General features: G+C 37.3%; 1 protein-coding gene across 1 annotated transcript in view; it reads right to left on the reverse strand.

Annotated features, from left to right (window-relative positions):
- LOC135219342 (protein FRA10AC1 homolog) overlaps window positions 1–23,097 on the reverse strand; it is a gene marked incomplete in the record, with an annotated part of 130,298 nt that overhangs the window by 49,661 nt on the left and 57,540 nt on the right. The window contains 1 exon segment of the mRNA XM_064256018.1: window positions 14,421–14,586. Within this exon segment, the coding sequence (XP_064112088.1) occupies window positions 14,421–14,586 (166 nt within the window).

Below are 23,097 nucleotides of genomic sequence, written 5' to 3' on the forward strand. Positions count from 1 at the left end.
CACTGTATATATATATATATATATATATATATATATATATATATATATATATATATATATATATCTACACACATATATATATATATATATATATATATATATATATATATCTATATATATATCTCTATATATATCTATATTTATATATATATATATATATATATATATATATATATATATATATATATATATATATATATATATATATAGTATATATATATATATATATATTTATATCTATATATATATATATTTATATATATATTATGATATATAGTATATATATATATATATACACATATATATATATATATATTATCTAATAAAAGGGAGTCAATAAAAACACCAAAATATAGAGAGGAAAATACTATATTTCAGAGACTGCTGTCTCCCTCTTCAGGTAGATGAATGAGAAAAGTTACAGGAAAGGTTGTATTTTACCAAGAGGTCCATCCACATGTAAGCCATTTTGGGTCACTCCCGCTTATAATCTTCCTTTAATCTTCTTAAGTGTTGGTTGAATAAAAACCTTGTCGGTGATATCTGAATCCCATGCTCCTTTTGAGATGTTCATTACCTGCTTCTGTTTAATCAAGGCCGATTCCATCATTTGATTCTTGTACCGGCAGTTGCTGCTATAAATTATACATGACACATTGCAGTTTATTCTATGGTTATGTTCATTTATATGGTTGAAAATAGCCAAGTTCTGTTGTCCATACCTAACCAACCGTTTATGTTGTATTAATCTCTGGGCAAGTGATTTTCCTGTAAATCTGATGTAAGATTGGTCATAGTCCAGGCAAGGGATTTCATAAACGCCTGTGTCCTTAGGGGATGTCTTTTGTTGAACATTAATCAGGGATGTGGCTAAGGTGCTTGGGTAAGTAAATGCAAAAGGGTTAGATTTTCTGAGGGTCTGGGTCACCGTCTTATTTTCTACTGACCTCCTCAAGACAAGATCAGACACACACCCAACAATAAAATAAAAATTCCACACCTGGACAGGATTAAGACGGTGACCCATACCCTTGGAAAATCTAACCCTTTTTCATTTACTTACCCAAACACCTTAGCCAAATCCCTGATTAACGTTCAACAAAAGACATCCCCTAAGGACACAGGCATTTATGAAATCTCATGCCTGGACTGTGACCAATCTTACATCGGATTTACAGGAAAATCACTTCCCCAGAGATTGATACAACATAAACGGTCAGTTAGGTATGGACAACAGAACTCGGCTATTTGCAACCATATAAATGAACATAACCACAGAATAAACAGGAATTTGTCAAATATAATTCATAGCAGCAAGTATCGGTACAAGAGTCAAATGATGGAATTGGCCTTGATTAAACAGAGGCAGGTAATGAACATCTCAAAAGGAGCATGAGATTCAGATATTATCGACAAGGATTTCATTCAACTAATGCTTAAGAAGATTAAAGGAAGATTATCAGAGGGAGTGACCTAAATTGGCTTACCTGTGGATGGACGTCTTGGTATAAATACATTTCCTGTAACTTTTCTCATTCATCTACCTGAAGAGGGAGACAGCAGTCTCTGAAACAGTATTTTTCTCTCTATATTTTGGTGTTTTTATGGGCTCCTTTTGTTAGATGGAATTCTGTTATAACAGAACATTTTTCCAGTCATATATATATATATATATATATATTGTTCTGAACTGCTCATTCACTCCTGAAAAATGTAGTTTAACACTGGAAAAATTGGCCTTGAATGGATGAACTAGAGATTACAACAAAGAAAAGAGGAAAAAACTGGCAGAAAACCAACATTACTAAGGAAGGAGGAATTTACATAAAAGCTGGACTTTAGTTTAAATGCACTATATTTACATTAATTTACATAGGTCCAGGAACTAATAAGGTGGTTGATTGTTGATCCACCAGAAACATGGCTGGGGGCAACCAGACACGGTATTAGAATTTTACGTAAACGGGTTATTGAAAATGCAAGGCTTACTCCAAGGGTTTCCAAGTTCTACCACAATCAGGCATGGTGTTTGTCTGCAAAGAGATAGTATTCTGGCATAAGGCGGGGGGCACACGTGGGCGAGCGTTACACACTACTTTCTTTCAATCAAAAGTTTACAGGCCACTCAGGGAGGATGAAAATGATTGTTAATTTACACAGTTGCTTGAATTTACTAGGGGATGTTTACTGGTATCACAAGGGGAGTAATCACAGCATTGAACCAAGATGGGGGGGAATGAGAAGCTAAACAAAGGAGGGGGAAGTCGTCTTGGAAGAATGGAGTGAAATACAGACAAGAGGTAAAACAATTCCCTGGCTGAACTGGAATTTACTCTCACAGTACTTGGAAATCCTGGGCTTAGTAGTCTTCTTATCTGTTGATATTTCTGTGCACTATGGACATATAAAAATACTTGGGACTTCCCCAGAGGAGGCAGGGGGAGCAGAAAGGGGCGAAGTGTTGTCTGCAGGCCAAGGTAGCAGGAGCTGCCGACCTCTACTAGGTCTAGTCTAGAGTTCTTCTCAGGATGAGCCGCAGGTCCCTGCCCCTTTTAAAATATCTCCTGGTAAGTTCCACCCACGCCCTGTGGGAGATAAATTCCAACAGCCAATGGGAGCATAGATAGGTTTCTAGAGAATGGATGCTTTCAGTTCAAAGGGGCAACTTGCATATAGACAAGGATGCATGAATCTTGTTATGAGATCTTACTATCCTTGGTTCTGGCTGAAAATCTTGAACACCTCCCCATTCTAGAGGACATTTCAACCCTAGATACTAGAACTTCTCTGGATGGAAGAAAATCAATATGATTTTGTTCTAGCTAGCACAAGTTCTCAGAATCGATGAAATTATGAATCTGTTAATGTGGAACCAAACTGGAGAAGCTCCTTGAAGCAGATTTGGTCATGGTAATAACCCTAGCTGGTAGACTCTTTCTAAACAGGGTCCTAAGGAACGTAACAGCCAGGTTCACATTCATGAATTCCATAAAGTTAGGATCCTCCGAATCCTTGAGGAAGCGTCCGCCGTGTTATACTAATCGTGCCAGTCTGGGGTTGGGGGTCCGTCTGAGGCAGAGTCCCAATTCCCCTAGTTATAGGTCACAATTGCTCCCAAGTCCGTTGGGGTTAAAAGCCCAATCCGTCCTTAGAAGGATGGGAGTTAGCCTAGAACTTGCCTTAGTAGATTTATTGGAGGGAAAAATTAAATCTTCTGCCAGATGTTCCAACCTATCTGGTATCCGTGGCCTGGGCCATGGGGTCCAGATTGAGGGCACATGAAATATTGTAATTTGTGGTTGGATTCTGTGACAATAATTCTACTTTGTGGTTGGATTCTGTGGCAATAATTCTACTAGGAGATCTGGATTCTGTTGGCTGATCCATCTATATGACCTGTTGTCTAAGGACTATTCCGACTGTAGCGGAGTTGTCCTTGACAGTGCATCTGCCACTAGGTTCTTGCTCCTGCTAAGTGAGTTGCTGACAGATGCCACTGTTTCTTGTTGTCAATGAAAAGATTGTTATCATGACCCGATATGTGGCTTGGCTGAAAGCTGCTCTCTAAGGAGAGTTACTAAGAATAGAATACTGTCATAGCTTCCAAACACTGTTATGAAGCTAGCAGGGCGTTAGGAACCAAGTGTCCTGAGCGTTTCCATATTGGGGGTAGTCTCCCAAAACGCTTAGTGAAGCATCCATACGGACCACTAAACTTGGCGGAGGGAACTATACCGGTGATGGTTTTGTCAGATTCTTGACTGTTGTGGCTGACCATTTGAGGTGGATGGTTGACCTAGCTGGCCTACTGGAACAGCTTGTATCAATGTTTGAGGTTACATCGTCTAGGAAGACTAGAACCCCTTTGCTCCCTTCATGCCCGTGGGCTGTGTTCCCGAGGACTCATATCTCCTCTTGGGGATCAAGCCCCAGCGAACTTACAAGCTCTGGTTGACCTTAGCTGCTTCGTCCGGGGTTCTGTTCATTACGGTCTCAGGGAACAAGTTTGCTAACCAGACCTAAGCTTTGATGAGTCTATTAGGTTCATGGTGAATAGACGCATTGGCCAAGACATGTTTTCTGCAGTTCTTCCTGGCTATTGCAAGGTCATATACATCGCACCTAAGGTGTGAAGCAATGACTTGTCTGGATCTTGAACCGTGGTTTGTCCGTATAGACCGAGGTTGTCATTTCCGCTATAGTGGCGGAATTGATAGACCTAGTCAAGCGACTTCTGGCTTCATACTTCGCCTTTACCAGAGCTTTTGGGAGTCTGGGTAAAAGCTCGCTGAAGAGCGTCGTAGCACAATTTTAGTTCAATATGCCTACGAAGAAAGTCGCCGGGGAGTCTACCCCGCACTCCATTCCTCCCAGAGAGACCCGTATGGTAAATCCGTCTCTCTGATATAATGTATAGATTTGTCCATTGCTGTTGCCTGAAGTGTAATCTCTACTACTTTAGAGGTACACGGAATGGACGTGTCATCTAGCACCACAAAAATCGTGAAGGGATTATTGTGGCGTGTCAGTTTGGTATTTGTGCATTCCCAATCTGCCAGGGTTTGAACCCAGGCTGATTGAGCTTGGTCTCTGGGGAAGATGACCATTTCCTTAGGCGTTTTGTCTTCACAGATCAGTGCGTTCTCAGTCAGACGTGCATAGCCTAAACAAGGGAATTGGAGACCCGGTGAGAGGAACTCGAAGTCCTCTGTTGGCCGGGTTCCCTTCCCCGTCCTCAATCGTCAGCATGCCCTCTGAGAAGAGAGCATGCGCTGGTAGCCACCAAGGATTATTGATTTGAAGGGACACAATTAGATGTGTCTGGTACTGCCCAGAGTAGTTGTGGCTTTCCTGGTTGGGGGGCTCCTTACTTCGAGGTCTCCTAGATCTTCAGTCCTTCTACTAACGACTGAATAGGCTGACCTGACGTTTGCATGTTCGAGAATAACTGAGTTGTGATGTTATTTAGAATTGGGCTGAGTCAGGTTATCCCATTTCCCGCCTCAGCAAGCTGGAAAACATGTTGGGTTAAACCCGGGATCCTAGGATCTGGGTTTAGATACCTTTGTCTTCGATGCCTGCCTGTGTGTGGCAGATCTTGTCGTGTTCGTCACCAGTTTGGTGGCTGATGACAAACTAGAACAACTTTCCCAAATAGCCTTCAGTTTATAATGTTTAGTAAGGGACTTGTAATAGACCTAGGAGTGACTATTTCAGCTTACCTTAGGGATTACCGACCCCGCCTTATCCCTCGAAGTCATAGGTCTCTTGGTAAACTCTAAAATGAAGAAGAATGAGATGGGCTAAACGGTAGTCCTTTTGCCCGTTTACCAAATGCTTCATATAGCCTACCTTCGTCCTGGGTATCAGCCTTCATTGGTTCATGGTCCAGGTTGATTGGTGCGACCTCTCCAACGACTTCTTATTCTAACCCACTAGGTCCTCTGCCAGCACGGCCTGTTAATCTTCGTGGATCTTGGCAATAATCGGGGCTGCCAAATCTACTGGTACTGTTGCTGAGACTTCCGCATTTGGGTAGATAAGGGAACTTCTGAAAGAGATAGTTACTTTTAAAAAGTATCCTCTTTTAAAAGTATTCTAAACATTGATAATTATCTCAGTATCTCTCCAATTATTTACAATATCTCATTCAGTGAACTAATCATTAAATGAATTGGTACTTACCGTCTCGGTAGTGAAGTCCCAAAGGCAGACTGTAACAGACTTCACTCACAACTGGTTGCCAGACCGACAAGTTGTTCATTGGACTGCACGGCCTGTGTGAGTGCGGCATACTTCCTGTCTGCCCTGCTGCTGCAGGGTTGCAGTGCAGGTTGTCTTCTGACAGTGTACCATCTGTAATTACAAAATGATACATAAGTATCTTCGTATGGACTCGCTGGATATGTATTTGGCAGAGTATGTAATATTAGAATCGATACCAGAGTATCACTACATGTAGGTCCGCTGGAGATCACTCCGGCGGGACCTGCATTCTGTATTGTTGTCGCTGTAATAAATTGCGGCGGCATGCATTATGTAAGGTATTTATATTATCCTCTCCCGCCAGCTCCAACCCCGCTATGCATTCACCTCAATGTCTTGTAATAATATATATATATATAATATATATATATATATAATATATATATATATATTATATATATATATATATATATATATATTATATATATATATATATATATAATATATATATATATATATATATATATATATATATATATCTATATATATTATATATATATATATTATAATATATATATTATATATATATTATATATATATAAATATATATATATATATTTATATATTATATTATATTATGTATTAAGCTTAATAGCAACGAAACCAGGGAAAAAGTTAGACTTGGCCCGAATCCGTCAGCATTGGAGAATTTTCGTTAGTACTAAGAATGCCCTCTGCTAGCTCCTGGCCACCGCCACCCGGGGTTGGGGTGCCGAGGTAAAATGAAAGCGGGGGAGAGAGGCTAGGTAAGGATAAACAAATGCCTTGATTCTAGGTTACCTGCCGGGGTCGACTACCCGGCGTAGTACACCGATCAAAAACATAAAGCATATTTTAAAACAATTAAAATAAAATAACTAAATGAATTTTGAACCGGAGCACAGAATCTATGCTCCTTCCTGTCCCAGTTCTCTTGCAACACTATCTCTCTATCTCCCATGTCTAGCTAAGGAAACGGGAATAGGTAAAACCTAGGCCTGAATCCGATCGTAATGGAGGGAGTCGGTTGTTGTTATATTGCATAACTTAATGATTTTTCCTCGCTGTATTCCCAGGGCCCGCCGGGAGGCGGAAGGATAAGAATAATGTATAGGAGGACTGAGGATAGGAAAGGCAAAATTCCCCTTCCGGTCCCAGTTCCCTTTCAATGCTATCTCTCTATCCCCCAGGTCCAGCTTAGGGATCAAAACAGGGAATAGGTAAAACCTAGGCCTGAATCTTATTGTAAAGGAATCGTGTTTGTTATATGCATAACTAACGATTTCCGCTGGATCCCGGATCCGCCGAGGCAGGCGGATAGAGAACGAAGGGAACTGGGGATAGGAAAGGCGAGAAGAGAGTACGTGGCTAATACCATCCTAACGAGCCGGGAAATTACTCGGGCTTGTCTGGGTAGGTACCATCGTACTACTCCTACTACGTAAGGCGAGGAGTACCCCTTCCGACTATAAAATCACTCTCCCTCACCCCCTCTGCAAGAGGGGATAGGACTCGGATGGCTACCTGAAGTAGTGCTAGCAAGTTATGTCATCCCGTCAAGGTAAAAGGGGGAGGGAGGGTGGCTCACACGCGATCAATTGGACACTACGACTGGCCAGGTGGAACACCTCGCGGTCAGAAGTGGATCCAATCGATCACAGGGGCTGACGGTCTATAAACCGACTGCCCACTGATTACAAAAATACAATAATTAAGTGATAATAAACGCTACATAATAGCCCTGGCACGAGAGGGGATAAGGATAAAGAGGATAAGTACATAATTATGTTTAAACAGCGGCTGGCTTAACCTTCTCTCAATCAGAACGATCTGGTCAGGACAGCCAGGGTGGCTCTGAGCGGTTAGCCTAACCTTCCCGAGACGTGATTTCAATCACGATCTGGCGAGGAAGGCCAGGGAGGCTCATGGAACAGAATAAGGTCCCTAAGGGCCTTACACCCCTCCCTCAGGGATTCCCTGGTAAGGTGAAGGAGGTATCCACCTTGAGCAGACCAAGGAAAAGAGGGGAGGGGGGGGGAGATAGGCTGAACTCCTGATCCGACGAATTGAAGGGGAGAAGCCTCTCCAGATGGAAGGAATACCCATCTGACCTACTTCCCAAACCAAGGAGGAATCTCCCTGGTTTGTGTAAGTAGGTCCAAAATATCCTCGCGCCAGGATATCTATTATAAAACGTCAGGATCTACAAATTTAACTAAATCTTGAGTGAGTGCAAAATCAATAACAACATGACTCTAATTAGTATAGGTGACCAATTGGAAGTCGTCATAAAGATACGGGTAGCGATGTATGTAATGGCTGACTCGGGAGCGGTGCAAGCTAGGCTCCGTTTATGTAACATACAACTAAAACATACTTATGATTAATTTCGCTACCTTTAAACATAAATTGATAACTGCAGTACTCAACTTAGATATCGATGATTCCTGGCGCTTATAGCATCTAATTTTATTCCAAAATAATGTCGTTACAGTCAAAGACACAAGTGTAAACGACAGTGCTATTTAAAGGAATGGCTATCGAGGTGCTAGTAGTAGCGGTAGTGGGTGGTAGATGGCGCTGGTATGGCGCCTAGTTTGAAAGGGAAATTGACAAAGGAAGAGACTAAATGGCAGAAGACCTCTGGTAGTGGTTTCACTCGCCCCAGTTACCATACCGGCACCTTAAATAAAGGTGAGCAAGCCAGAATATTCTGGCATTACCATATAGTTTTTTTTCTCTGGTATTTATAGCAATATTTATACCTTAGAAATGTGTGCTAAAGGAACATTTCACAGAGCGACACAGGTTTAGCCCAGAAAAATATTGTTAGGGCAAATGAAAATAGTTTTGGAAACAACAGCAATTTATTAGGACGACTAGTGCCTTTGATAAACACTCGGACAAAAAAATCTGACCTTTCCTTCTTGCCATAACATATGGGTAGGCTCCAGAAGTTTTTCTCACTTTAAGATTACATATTTATGCTAAAAAACAAGAGCATATTCATAAGGCTTGGTCGTAAAAATCAAAAGGAAGTGAATTAGGGAGTAAGCGTATGATGATGTGAAAAGCTGTAAACAGTTAATTTTGAAACCATGTATGTATTAAATTTCATGATACTTCTTATGTATTTCAAAGTTAAAACTGTAACAAAGTCATAAACTATCATAAGTGATTTAATAAACATCTTAATGGTTGAAAGAAACCTTAAGTTAACAATCAGCAGCCTACGATAGAAGAGAGAGAGAAGCTGAGACATCGGTAGGTGGATGAGTGCAGCTGAACAGGCCAGGAGCAAGATGGCACCCTGTCAAAAGGTTGGCCAAACTCTCAATATATGGCTCTGCCATGGACAGGTGAGTAAACAGTGTTTACCTGCAGCATTGGTAATGCTGGCAGTTAAAAATTTTCCTAAGTGTGGGTAATTTTGTGGGGTGTTGTTCGGGCTAATACAGGTGTTCAGGTGGTGTATTGCAATAAGTATTTTGATAAAAAAGCTGGGTATGAAAGAAGTATTTCGATAAAAAAGCTGGGTATGGAAGAAGTATTTCGATAAAAAAGCTGGGTATGGAAGAACAGATTTTACTGTTTTTTCATGCCAACAGATAAAATACATTAAGTTCATATTATGATGAACTATGGTAAAAATAGCTAAAGGAATCTATTAATATTTTACACAAAAAAACATGTTCCCGGCACCATCAATTAAAGAAATAAAAATAAATCTAGTTCACAAGAAGACGTACTATTTAGGTCATATTTCAACTTTAATACACTTCATATAATGAAACATAACTTTGTCCCATATAAATAGTTTTTAGAGATAATTCATGCTAAATATAAGCAAGAAACTCACTCTGCATTGAGTTAAATGTGGCAAAATAAACTTACCTCCATTAGCTGATTTTCCCAAACCAAAACATGATCGGTTTGTTTGTAAGTATTTTATGATACATTAGTAATATAAGACTATATACAGTATTATTGGATAAAGCGAAGTAAAGGAAAACTTTTTGAAAGAGCCAAAGAAAAGATGCATATTCGTTATGTATGTATTTTATGAGGCAGTCAAGGCACTTCGGCTAAGTCACCGATAACCAGACAAGTGCTATAAACCCCATGAAGCGTAAATACCAGTTATGAATATATACTGAACAAGCACCATAAAACTGAAATGCAGGTAACCAATACCAACAGTAATCAGGGGCTGCCTGTACTAATATTTGGGAAACAGACACCTACCACCGCAAACCATGCATCTAACTAAATAAACTACGCACTTACAATGTGTTTGCTCCTTTCTCTATCTCTAGATAAAATTATTAGGACACAGTAAGAATAGTTTAAAAACTGCTCTCTCCTCTCTATCTAGATCTTATTAGGACACAGTGAATGAATAGTAAAACCTGCTCTCTCTCTCTCTCTCTCTCTCTCTCTCTCTCTCTCTCTCTCTCTCTCTCTCTCTCTCAAGATAGAAAAGTCCCTTAGAGTGGCGCAGTTTAATGCACAATCTATTCCGAACAAAGTAGATCTCTTCAATGCATTGGTAGCAAATGAGGAATTAGACATAATAGGTATCATAGAAACATGGATACAAGAGGCAATGAGAGACTTTGTAGGAGAGTACCACATAGCTGGATATAAATTGTTAAAAAAAGATAGACTTAATAAACTAGGTGTAAATGCAGCAGACCCAGATGCAGTGGAAAGTTTAAGAAATGATCTAATAAAAATAGGAGATTGGTAAAAAAAAAATGGCAAATGTCTTTTAACATAGATAAGTTAGGGACCACCTCAGTCCAATAGAGTGTAAAATTACAACCATGTGAGAAGTGATTGGCATCAACTTAAACAGCCTAGGGAGGAAGATAACTCTAATACTAGTGTACAGATCTCCCCATCAATCACAAATGTCCGATGAGGATCTATATGCACTACTAGGACAAGAGATAAACAACAAACTGTATAATAATGGGAGATTTCAATGCAGCAATACACTGGGACACGATGACCTACGCATCAAACGAAGAAGGAAAGAGACTTTTAGATTTTGTAAAATATGAATTCCTCCACCAATGGGTTGACAAACCTACCAGAGGAAACAATGTACTAGACCTCGTCCTATCAACAGAAGATAATCTAGTGTCTGACCTTTCAGTAGGCACAAATCTAGGCAAGTGACCATAAAATTATCTCATTTCAAATTAATGTCCAACATGAAAAAAGAGAAGATATTAATGAGATTAGACTACCATTGACAATACCTAAAAAAGCTAAAGGAGCACGTTAAAAATTTAGAGTACGACAAGAACACAGGCATAGATAAACACTGGGAAGCCTTTCATGAGGAATACACAGAAAAACACTCTAGTTGTATACCATTAAGGCAAATACTAACAAATGGCAAACCTCAGCCTAAGTGGTTCAACAGAGAAATTATTAATACAATAAGAGAAAGAGACAGATTGCACAAATCAATGAACCCACACCCAACACCAGTAGAAGCAAGCAGGCATAAAGAACTCTGTAGATTGGTGGACAAATTAGCAAGAAATGCAAAGATAAGTGAGGATAAGAGAGTTGCATCAGTCTGTAAAGAAAATCCCAAAGAATTCTTTGCACATGTGAATAGTAAGAAACCAATAAAAAATAGCTTTTTTACTAGTGTATTCACAATTGAAGACAATACCTCAATACCAGAACCTGCTATTGAATATGAAGGGACAGAACCGTTGGACAAAATAATATTTACAGAAGAGGACAATAAAAACAAAATAGACAAACTCAACAAATTCAAATCTCCTGGCCTGGATGGGATTCATCCAAGAGAAATTAAAGAGCTAAAAGAAGAGATAGTTCCTCACCTATATAAACTCTACAGAAAAAGTGCTGAACAAAGAAAGGTACCAAAAGGATGGAAACTAGGTAATGTGCCCCCAATTTACAAAAAAAGGTCCAAGAGAAAAGCCATGAAATTATAGACCAATCTGTCTAACGTCAGTCGTTTGCAAGATTTTTGAGTCCATAATTGCAGATCAAACTGTGGATCACATTGATAGAAACAACTTGTTAAACAGCCAACACGGTTTCAGACAAAACGGATCATGCCTATCAAACCTCTTGGAGTTTTTTCATAACATGCTTGGTATTTACGACAGTAGTAGAGCAATAGATATACTCTACTGAGATTTCCAAAAGGCCTTTGACAAAGTCCCACACAAGAAACTGATGACAAAAGTTAGAGCTTTAAACTGGGCCGAAGACTGGATAACTTATAAAAAACAGAGTCGTAATAAATGGTGAAGAATCGGAATGGGCAGATGTAACAAGAGGAGTTCCCCAGGGTTCTGTCCTTGGCCCTCTCTTGTTTTTGATTTACATTAATGACATTTATATAAGCTTAACTAGCAGGATGGCCAAATTTGCAGATGACACCAAACTAGGTGTAAATGCAGCAAACCCAGATGCAGTGGAAAGTTTAAGAAATGATCTAATAAAAAGAGGAGATTGGTAAAAAAAAAATGGCAAATGCCTTTTAACATAGATAAGTGTAGTGTTACAAATAGGAACAAACAACCCTCATGCCAGCTACATGCTGCTTGGGAATGACATAAGAGTGTAGAACAAGAGGAGGACCTAGGAGTCATTATTACCAAGGACTTCAAATAAAAAAAACAGTGCATAATAGCTGAACAGAAGGCACAGAAACTAGTGGGATACATAAAGAGGCAGTTCAAATACAGAAATAAGTAAACAGTGCTGCAGCTCTACACATCATTAGTTAGACCCCATCTTGAATATGCAGTACAGTTTTGGTCACAAACATAAGAAAAGACATAAATAGATTAGAAGGAATACAATCAAGAGCCAAAAGTTAATTCCATCCATCAGGCAAATAGGTTACCGAAGATGACTAGAGAGCCTGAACATGTATGGCTTAGAAACACGGCGATTGCAAGGACAACTAATAGAAATATTTAAAATACTGAGAGGCATAACAAAAGTAGACAGTGACCTATTTACATTAAACAAAAACCAGACAAGAAATAATGGATGGAAACTAGAACTGAAGAGATACAACACATCCCATTGTGGGAACTTCTTTACATACAAGATATGTGACACATGGAATAAACTGCCACCAGAAGTTGTAAACAGCAACAGTGTGGAAGAGTTTAAGAGAAAGCAGGACAAAATCATTAGGACACTATGAATGCACAGTAAAACCTGCTCCTACAGATAAGTAAGCACATGATGTCTCCTCGGATGGACTAACAAGTCTTTGAGACATCTTAATCCTTGTAACACTTGTAACTCTCTCTCTCTTGTTTTGGGATAAACAGTGCTTGTTTTATTGATATTTTACACATCTTGTAAGCATTAGTAGGTACAGGAACATGTACAGATATTGCCAGAAGCATTACTATGTGTAGCAGGTACGTATATTTCTGAATTCAATAACAAGTAAATAAAGTACTTTAAACTGAATAATTACAAAATACCAATTAAAATAGGATATTACATACTCCATTTGGAATTACGCTGGACTATAAGCTATGATAGGTAGCCTTTGGGTACCATACTGTGTAGGTTGTTGTAAGACTGTCCTTGTTAATTAGCAAATTTCACTCTAAGTAAGGGACCTATATGTGGAACAGAGAAAACCTCACAACTGCACTGAGAAATAATAGAGAAGTTGGACAGAAGGATGGAAGAAACGAAGCAATAATGTATAAGTAAAATGCTAAAAGCTGCAGCTAGAGGCTAAAGGGGGGGGATGCTGCAAACACCCTTCGGTAAGCCTACAGTGCACCACAAGATGCACTGAAAGCACTACACATGACAAAGACACTACTATATTAATGCAAACCAATTTATTCATGGTATCCTTCAGGGGAACATTCGTTTCCCAGACTCTATCTCACCAGTTGACTGCTTGAAACAGAGCTGGTCTCCTTCTATATTAATGAGCTGCTTACAAGTTGATCAACACTGCTCGCTCATCTTTACAACTATTTAGTGACTGCTCAATTTAATGAATGAACTTGGGCAACTCGTCTAGTAAGGAACTGAGATACGTACTCATCTACAAAGTTTCAAAGACACTTATTACTTACTGACCAAAGACATGCAACTTTTAAGGATTATAACCACTCAGTGTCAAAGGACATGAGCTGCCCAGATTCAAGAAACAAGCCACTCTACCTTAAGGGATACAAGCTCCTCATAACCCATGGATCATATTTGCTAAACCTTTAGTGTTTGAGCTGTTTATCCTCAGTGCAAAAGTGCCTGCATATGTAAGACATACCCACCCTCCTTTTGAAAACAATTCAAAACATAAATTTGGATGTACAACACATTATCTCAAGGTAACTGAGTCTCTTAATGATTCACCTAACATCTAACAATACAACTGCTTTGAGCTGGTTCAATTTTGCATCTAAAAGGGGCTGAACTTGTACTGTATCATGGTTTACCTTAAAACATTTTAATTTTATACAATTTTTTCATACCAATACTTGGCTACCTATAACACAAGAGTATGAGTACAAGAATATACTTTTTGACTACAGAAAATAGGTATGTCACGTACTACATTAAGACTTGTAATGTCAATTAATGTAAATTGTGGCAAATTATCAATAGCTTACCAACAATCAACACAATACCTTATTTTCTTTATAGCGAGACAGATCACAGATGCAATACTCCTTGAAAAGTTTGTCAAAGTATTTCTTGGCAAGCTGGCATTCCCAAGTGTCAGGAGTGTCCTTGTCATCCCATAAAAATCTGTGGTTCTCTCGAATAACATCAATGTCACATTTATCTTTTGACCTGAAAAAAGTAAAATGAATATAAAACATGTTTATCATTCTGAAATTTGAATGCATATACAAAACAAGTAAATGCCTGTTTAACTGGTAATATAGCAATAATATATTATATAGCATAGGATATATATATAATATATAATATATATATATATAATTATATATATATATCCTAATATATTATATAATTATATATAATTATATATGATATATAATATTAATATATATTAATAATAATATATATATTAATAATAATATAATATATATATAAATATATATATATATAAATAATATCTATTATATATATATATAATATTATATTATAATCTAATTATTATATATATAATAATATATATATTATAATATATATATATTATATATACCTATATACTTATATATTAATAATATATATTAGATAGATAATAATATTATATAATATATAAAATAATAATATATATATATAATTAAATTATATATATTAATATAGAAGAGATATATTATTATAAGATAATAAATAATTATATAATATATATATAATAATACTATATTTATATAATATATATATTATATATATAATTAATATATATACATATATTATATATATATATAATATATAATTATATATTAATATTATATATTATATAAATATATATAATAATACTATAGATATAATTACTTATATAATCTATGATACTATATATAATATTAATTGTAATATATAATAATATTATATATAAATAAATAATATATATATATAATATATAATATAATATATATATATATATATATTATATATATATATATATATATATATATATATAATATCTATAATATATATATATATAGATATATATCGATATATATATATAATATAATATATATATATATATATATATAATATATATATATTATATTGTATAATATATATATATATATATATTAATATATATATATATATATATTATGTATATACACAACACCACCGGGGTGGGTACCCCGTTTTATTGCGGGGATGCGTTCCCATGACCCCCACCCCCCCATGAATAGTTAGAACCCGCAAATTAGTTGGAACCCCTGATAAAAATTTTCTTAAAAAACCACCTATTTTGTTAGTTAAAATTCAAAGGAAAAACCCACTAAAAAAATTTTTAATTTCCTGGTTTTTTAAAACAATTAGTTTTTTTAATCAAAAAAATGCATTTTATGAAAGAGGGGGTACCAGGGGGTCCACTCTATATATATATTATAGTAATTACTTAGTGTCTAGCTAAATTCAAAATAATTATTAAAAAGTATCTGGTTTAACTTACTTCTCAGAAACTGTGGATTCTTTCTACTTTTACGAACATACTACTACATACTTAAGTTTTATTTAGAATGGTCTGAATCAAACACATCACATCTAATTTGCTACATATGATTAAACTGGTTAGTCTTTTACATGAATTGTTTATCTTCATAAAATAATTTTTGCTTAGCCCAGTAGCTAACTTTTTAAAGCCTGATATGGTTTGGGTACAAGTGATATGAGGGCAGCCAGTGGGAAAGAACACAGTTCATAGAGGAAGAACAACTTAGAATTCCGGCAGAAAGAAACACAATATGATAGAATGGAGGGAACTTAACAAAGTCCAATTCTATGAAGGGAAACTCAGAAAAATAGCAAAATTTTAAAGTAAAATTTGTATTTTTCCTAACATACAAACCTGAAGAGCTTTACATAGGATATAGCTTGCGGACGTGCGCTGGAATGGCCATTTAACTTTCAAACAAGGTCATCAACTACCAATGGAAGGGTGGAAGCTCTGCCCACTAGTCAATCGGCAATCACTTTGCCTTTTGGCCCAGGCAGCAGAATGAGGGGTGGTTGAGGTGGGCTATAAATGTAAAGACCTTAAAGTCTGTATGGTAGGAAAAATAATTTTTTTTTTAAATTTGCTATTTGTTCCGACACAAATACGTACAAACCTTGTCTTTACAAAGGAGACTTACCCATTGGAAGGTGGTGTCTGAGTAAATCTCTCAGTTGACTGGTTGGTTCTACCACCAGAATACTTTTCTGGTCTGGAAGAAGTAAGGAAGGAATCCTACTCCTCTAACTTGTTGGATATACAGGATGTTGCAACTCCTAGACTTCAGGCTTGTTGGGCATATGGGATGTTGTAACTGCTAGACTTCAGGCTTGTTGGGCATATGGGATGTTGCAACTGCTAGACTTCGGGCTTGTTGGGCATATGGGATGTTGCAACTGCTAGACTTCTGGGCATAAAGTAATGAGGTACGCCATTACTTACAAAAGTAAAAGGGTTGGAAAAATCCCAGTGCTATTTGTTCCTACACAAATACAAACCTTCAGTCTTTACAAAGGAGACTTACCCATTGGAAGGTGGTGTATGAGTAAATCTCTGAGCCGACTGGTTGGTTCTACACACCCAAGAATACCTTTCTGGTCTGGAAGAAATAAGGAAGGAATCCTGCACCTCTAGCTTGTTAGATATACAGGATGTTGCAACTGCTAGACTTCGGGCTTGTTGGGCATATGGGATGTTGCAACTGCTAGACTTCTGGGCGTAAAGTAATGAGGTACACCATTACTTACAAAAGAATAAGGGTTGGAAGAATCCCAGAGTGTCAGAGACAGTAAGACTTGCTGAAAAGACCAACAAGTTTGTTTTACTGCATATCTTCTCCCCCTTTGTCTGTGGGGGAAGGGGTGGGACATATCCAAACCATCTGCACAATATGAAGGACAGGATAGCCTTGCCATGTTGTCACCCAAAAACTTGTCAGTCCAGCATGTGATGGATTGCTTCCTGTCTCTGTCTTAAGAGAGACAAGTAAAGGAGAGAGGGGAGGAGACCAGTCACTTGCACACCTCTTTCGCTTCTGAACACCTTAGATGAAATGCATGTGTCCCCTAAGGGAGCCAAATGAACCACACAACTTGCTGGGCAGCCACCACAAGAACCAAGGAAAAGTGTGTCTAAAGACTTATGAGCCAGCCCCAAATATAATACAGGCAGTCCTCGGTTACTGGTGAAGGTTCCATTCCGACGGCTCGATGATAAGCGAAGATATGCGATTTTCAGCGGTTATCGGCACCAATAACTTTATTTTGGCACCGATAACTGGTTAATGTTACCTCTGTTAGATATGTATCAATGTCAATACTCTACTATTGGTGCAAAGAACTGAAACTTTACGAAAACACATAAAAAATTTAAGGAAAACTAAAACTAAAATTTACGAAACACATTAACAAAACTGTAACACTTAACTTTACAAAAAACTAAAAATTAAATTTTTTTTCTTTTTTTGATTTTTAACTTTTTTTTTTTTTTTTTTTTTTTTTTTTTTTTTTTTTTTTTTTACTTTTACGTAGGTTTTTTTTTTTTTTTTTTTTTTTTTTTACAGAATTTCAACTTCATCACCACTTTCAACGTTCTGTTTATCACTTGGTTCTTTCTTTTTGCTTTCAACTTTCTTTTTTTCATCACTTGGTTCTTCCTTTTTGCTTTCATCTTTCTGTTTTTTATCACTCGGTTCTTCCTTTATGCTTACTCCTGCTAATGCTGAAGGCCTCTTTAAAAAATAACGATCCAAGGAAGATTGCCTCTGCCTACTTTTCACAATGTTCCTCAAAAGACTCAGGCAAACGTCATCGAACTGCGCAAGCATATGACCTGTGTGAGCCTTTTCGGGGTGTCTTTTTTGATAAACGATTGCACTTTATGAAAGGCGGCTACAACATCCTTAATTTATGCCGTTGTCATAGGGTCATCCTCCTCTTCCTCGCCGCTGCCAGAGAACTCCTCTTGAACAACGTTATGTTGCATGGCCTTCAACTCCTTCAGGTCATCCGTCGTAAGCTCCTCTTGGTGCTCCTCGAGAAGGTCGTTGATGTTGTCGACGACCAGCCCCATGGACTTGCCGAGTGCAACGATCTTGTCAAGATCTGGTTGGGAAACAGTTTCGGGATCGCCAACTGTTTCGGACTCTGCAACACCAGCTTCGCCCACGTCGAATCCCTCGAAGTCTCGGGCGGATACGGCATCAGGCCAGAGTTTCCTCCACGAGGAATTCAAGGTTCGCCTCGAAACCTCCTGCCTAGCTTGGTTGATGAGTCGGATACAAATGACGATGTCGAAATGCTCCTTCCAAAATTCACGCAAGGTGAGGTTTGTGGTATTGGTGATGTCGAAATATCTCTTGAAAAAGATGTTTCGTGTACAGCTTCTTAAAGTTCGCTATCACTTGCTGGTCCATGGGCTGGAGGAGAGGGGTGGTGTTGGGCGGAAGAAAAAGAATCTTGACAAAGGAATACTCCACTAGGATATCTTCCTTGAGGCCAGGAGGGTCGGGAGGGGCATTGTCCAACACCAGCAGACATTTCAGAGGGAGGCGCTTCTCTTCCAAAAATTTCTTCACTGTCGGGCCGAAACACAGATTACCCACTCAGTGAACAAAAGCCTCGTTACCCAGGCTTTTGCATTAGCTCTCCACATCACTGGAAGCTTCTCCTTCAGCACTTTGTGGGCCTTGAAGGCTCAAGGAGTCTCGGAATGATAGACAAGTAGGGGCTTGACCTTGCAATCCTCACTGGCGTTGGAACAAAGTGCGAGCGTAAGCCTGCCTTTCATAGGCTTATGCCCGGGTAGCTTCTTCTCTTCCTCCGTGATGTACGTCCGATGAGGCATTTTTTTCCAAAAAAGGCCAGTCTCATCACAGTTGAAAACCTGCTGAGAACTGTAGCCTTCCTTGGTCATCATCTCATCGAAAGTTTTCTTAAATGCTTCGGCCGCTTTCGTGTCCGAGCTGGCAGCCTCCCCATGATGCACCACCAAATGGATGCCAGTCCGTTTACGGAATTTCTCGAACCAGCCATGCGAAGCCTTGAACTCTGGGGTTGGTGTTGAAGTCCCTTCCCCTCCGTCGTCTTCCGCCTGCGCAATCAAATCGCCGAAAATAGCGCTGGCCTTGAGGGCGATTGCCGTCTCCGTTACCGTATCGCCAGCGATTTGTTTGTCTTTTATCCAGACTGGACAAAATAGTGATGCCCTTCGACAGTGTAGCTGCTTTGATGGCATCCTTCTGTTTAAGGATGGTGCCTATTGTCAACGGATTACGGCCGTATTCCTTTGCGATCTCACTCAATCGCATACCAGCTTCGTACTTCTTGATGATCTCCACCTTTGTCTCCGTGAATTTCAACTTTCTTGGGACCCATGACTATGTTATCTTGTACATAATTTACGTATAAGTTACACAATAAAGTTTTCGCACAACACGATAATACGTACTGCAACAAAATCACTAACGAATTTACTTTACTAAACGAAATCGTTGGACCGAACGAATGCCGCGTGCGTACGATAAAGATGCTGGTACGAAGTGGCCGAGGTAGGCACGCCACCACGTACGTATAAGATGCATGATGGGAGGGATGCTGTCCAATAGGAGAGAAGGATCTCATGGCGGTCACTAGCATCAGGAACCAATGGGAGAACAGGAGGATGGTGGCGAGTCTACTAGTACTAAGATGGCGGCGCGCGGAGCGAGTTTCAAAATGGTTATCCGGGCGAATCTCGGACTTTCAGAAACCTTTCGTATCGTGAAAACTTTTCGTATGTAGAGCTGTTAAATTTTTTGTACTGGCTTTCGTATCTCGAGTTTTTCGTAATTTGAGCCTTTTGTATCTCGAGGTACCACTGTATATTTTTACTCATGGGGCGAAGGGAACTTATACTACAGTATATTTTTACTTAGGGGCCATATATATATATATATATATATATATATATATATGGGGTATATCTATGTATAATATATATATAATATATATATATATATATATATATATATATATATATATATATATATAGTAGATATATATATATATATATATATATGTATATATATATATATATATATATATATCTATATATATATATATATATAGTATATTATATATATATATGTATATATATATATATATATATATATATATATATATATATATAGTATATATATATATATATATATATATAGATACATAATATATATATATGTATATGTATATCTATCTATATATATATATATATATATATATCTATAATATAATATCTATATCCTATATATATATATATATATCTATTATATCTATATATATATATATATATATACTATATATCTATATATATATCTATATATATATAAAATATATATATTATATATATATATATATATATATATATATATCTATATATCTATATACATATGCATATATATATATATAATATATATATATATATTACTATAAAATCACAAAAGTAAGCACGTGATTTTGTTTAACAGCAAAGCCACAGGGAAAATTTTTTAAAAATAAAAAATGAAAGACAGAGTGCCAAGTACTTTCGTTGTATTTGACCACATCTCGGGGCACAAAGTGATATCTATATCTAAATATATATATATATATTATATATATATATATTATATCTATATATATCTATATGTATATATATCTTATATATATATATAATATATAATATATATATTATATATATATATATATTCTATATATATATATATATATATCATTAGTATATATACTTGTAGGCTTCCAGGGAAAGGCATTCGATATAATTGAAGGTTTATTGCTGATGCCGACGTTTCACACTACATTGTTGCATTTTCAAGGCTGAAATACAGCGAGTTGATTCTTAATAATTAATCATAAAAACACTATAATAAAAATAAAATATAACTAACTAAAATCACTTATTTAAAAAATGTTAACTCATTAAAAATATACATATAAAAAGCAAAAAAGACAAAAAACACAACACCATTGGCACGAAAATGACCTACCCAGACGGGAGTTGAAAGGAAACATGTTTGAAACAAAGTTACAATAATAATAACAAGGCACACACGTACAGTAGGCAACGACGAGACAAATAGGGCCGTTAAGCAATGAACAATTGTGTAGATGAGGTTTGGGTGTTTAATGATGGACAGTTAATTTTATCATTATGGACTCTAGGGTTGTTAGGTCATTGTTTTTCTGCGTTTGTCCTATTATCTGAAAATCTTTGTTATCTATGTATGTTTTGCATAATTTGGAATGATTCCTTATATTGGATTGCTCTGGGTTGACAGTCTGCTTCCAGTTCTAAAAACTAATTCCTCTATGGGCGTCTATGCTACCCTTAGCAGTCGTTTGGTACATCCAACGTAAGTCCCCTGGTTACACCTGGGGCAAGTATACTTATAAACAACGCTGGACGTAAACAACGGACTAACTTTGTCCTTGAGCTTGAAAAAGGACCCGATGGTGCAAGGATTTTTGGGTTTGGGAATCAATTTTAGATTGGTTCTAATATTGGAATACCTTGTTCCAATATTAGAACCCTTAAGCAGAAACTCTTACTCAATAAAAAACTCTGCTAGTTTCAAAGATGAGATTATTAAGAGGATTCTGACTTAATCATGGTTAGCCTGGACGTGGAATCTCTATTCACAAACGTCCCAGTGGGAGAGACCATCGAGATCATTTTAAATAAGCTGTTTGCTAGTGAGGGTGTTTTATTTCATAATTTTAACAGGACGTTATTTAAGCAATTTTTAGAATTGGCCGTGCTGGACACGGCCTTTATTTTTAATAAACATTGTATATGACAGGTGGAGGGGATGGCAATGGGTTCCCTTTAGGTCCGGTGTTCGCCAATATCTTTATGAGTTCTCTGGAAGAACAGGCGCTGGATAGTTGCCCTCTTTCTTTCCACCCCTTGTTTTATAAACGTTACGTCGATGACACGTTTGCTCTTTTCAAGCGTGATTTTAATGCCGACTCCTTTTTAGACTATGTTAACACCCAACACCCGAACATCAAATTCACCCTGGAGAAGGAATCTAACAAATAATTACCGTTCCTGGATGTTATTGTCTCTAGAAAAGAACAAGGGTTTTATACAGGGATTTATAGAAAAGATACTTTTACAGGTTTGGGCACGAATTTCTACAGCTTCTGTCATTCTAATTTTAAATTAAACTCCATTTCTACTCTCCTCCACAGGGCCTTTACACACGCGTCCAGTTGGATGGCCTTCCACGAGAGGTCGTAACTTGGCGAACTACTTTAGTAATAACTGTTTTCCTCAAAGGGTGTTCTTCAGAGCCTTAAACAAGTTCTTAGACAAGAAAATGGAAATGCCCACTGCTATCCATACTGTGCCGAAAATGAAAATGTTTGCAACGTTCCCTTACTTATATGATGATTTTTTTAGGAAAAAGTGTCTAAATTTAATTCAGAGAGAATTGCCTGCCTTAAATCTAAAATTGATTTTAGTCCGTTGTTTACGTCCAGCGTTGTTTATAAGTATACTTGCCCCAGGTGTAAACCAGGGGACTTACGTTGGAGTACCAAACGACTGCTAAGGGTACGCATAGACGCCCATAGAGGAATTAGTTTTTAGAACTGGAAGCAGACTGTCCAACCCAGAGCAATCCATAT

This window comes from Macrobrachium nipponense, chromosome 1 (genome assembly GCF_015104395.2).
Source record: "Macrobrachium nipponense isolate FS-2020 chromosome 1, ASM1510439v2, whole genome shotgun sequence".
Classification (NCBI taxonomy): Eukaryota; Metazoa; Arthropoda; class Malacostraca; order Decapoda; family Palaemonidae; genus Macrobrachium; species Macrobrachium nipponense.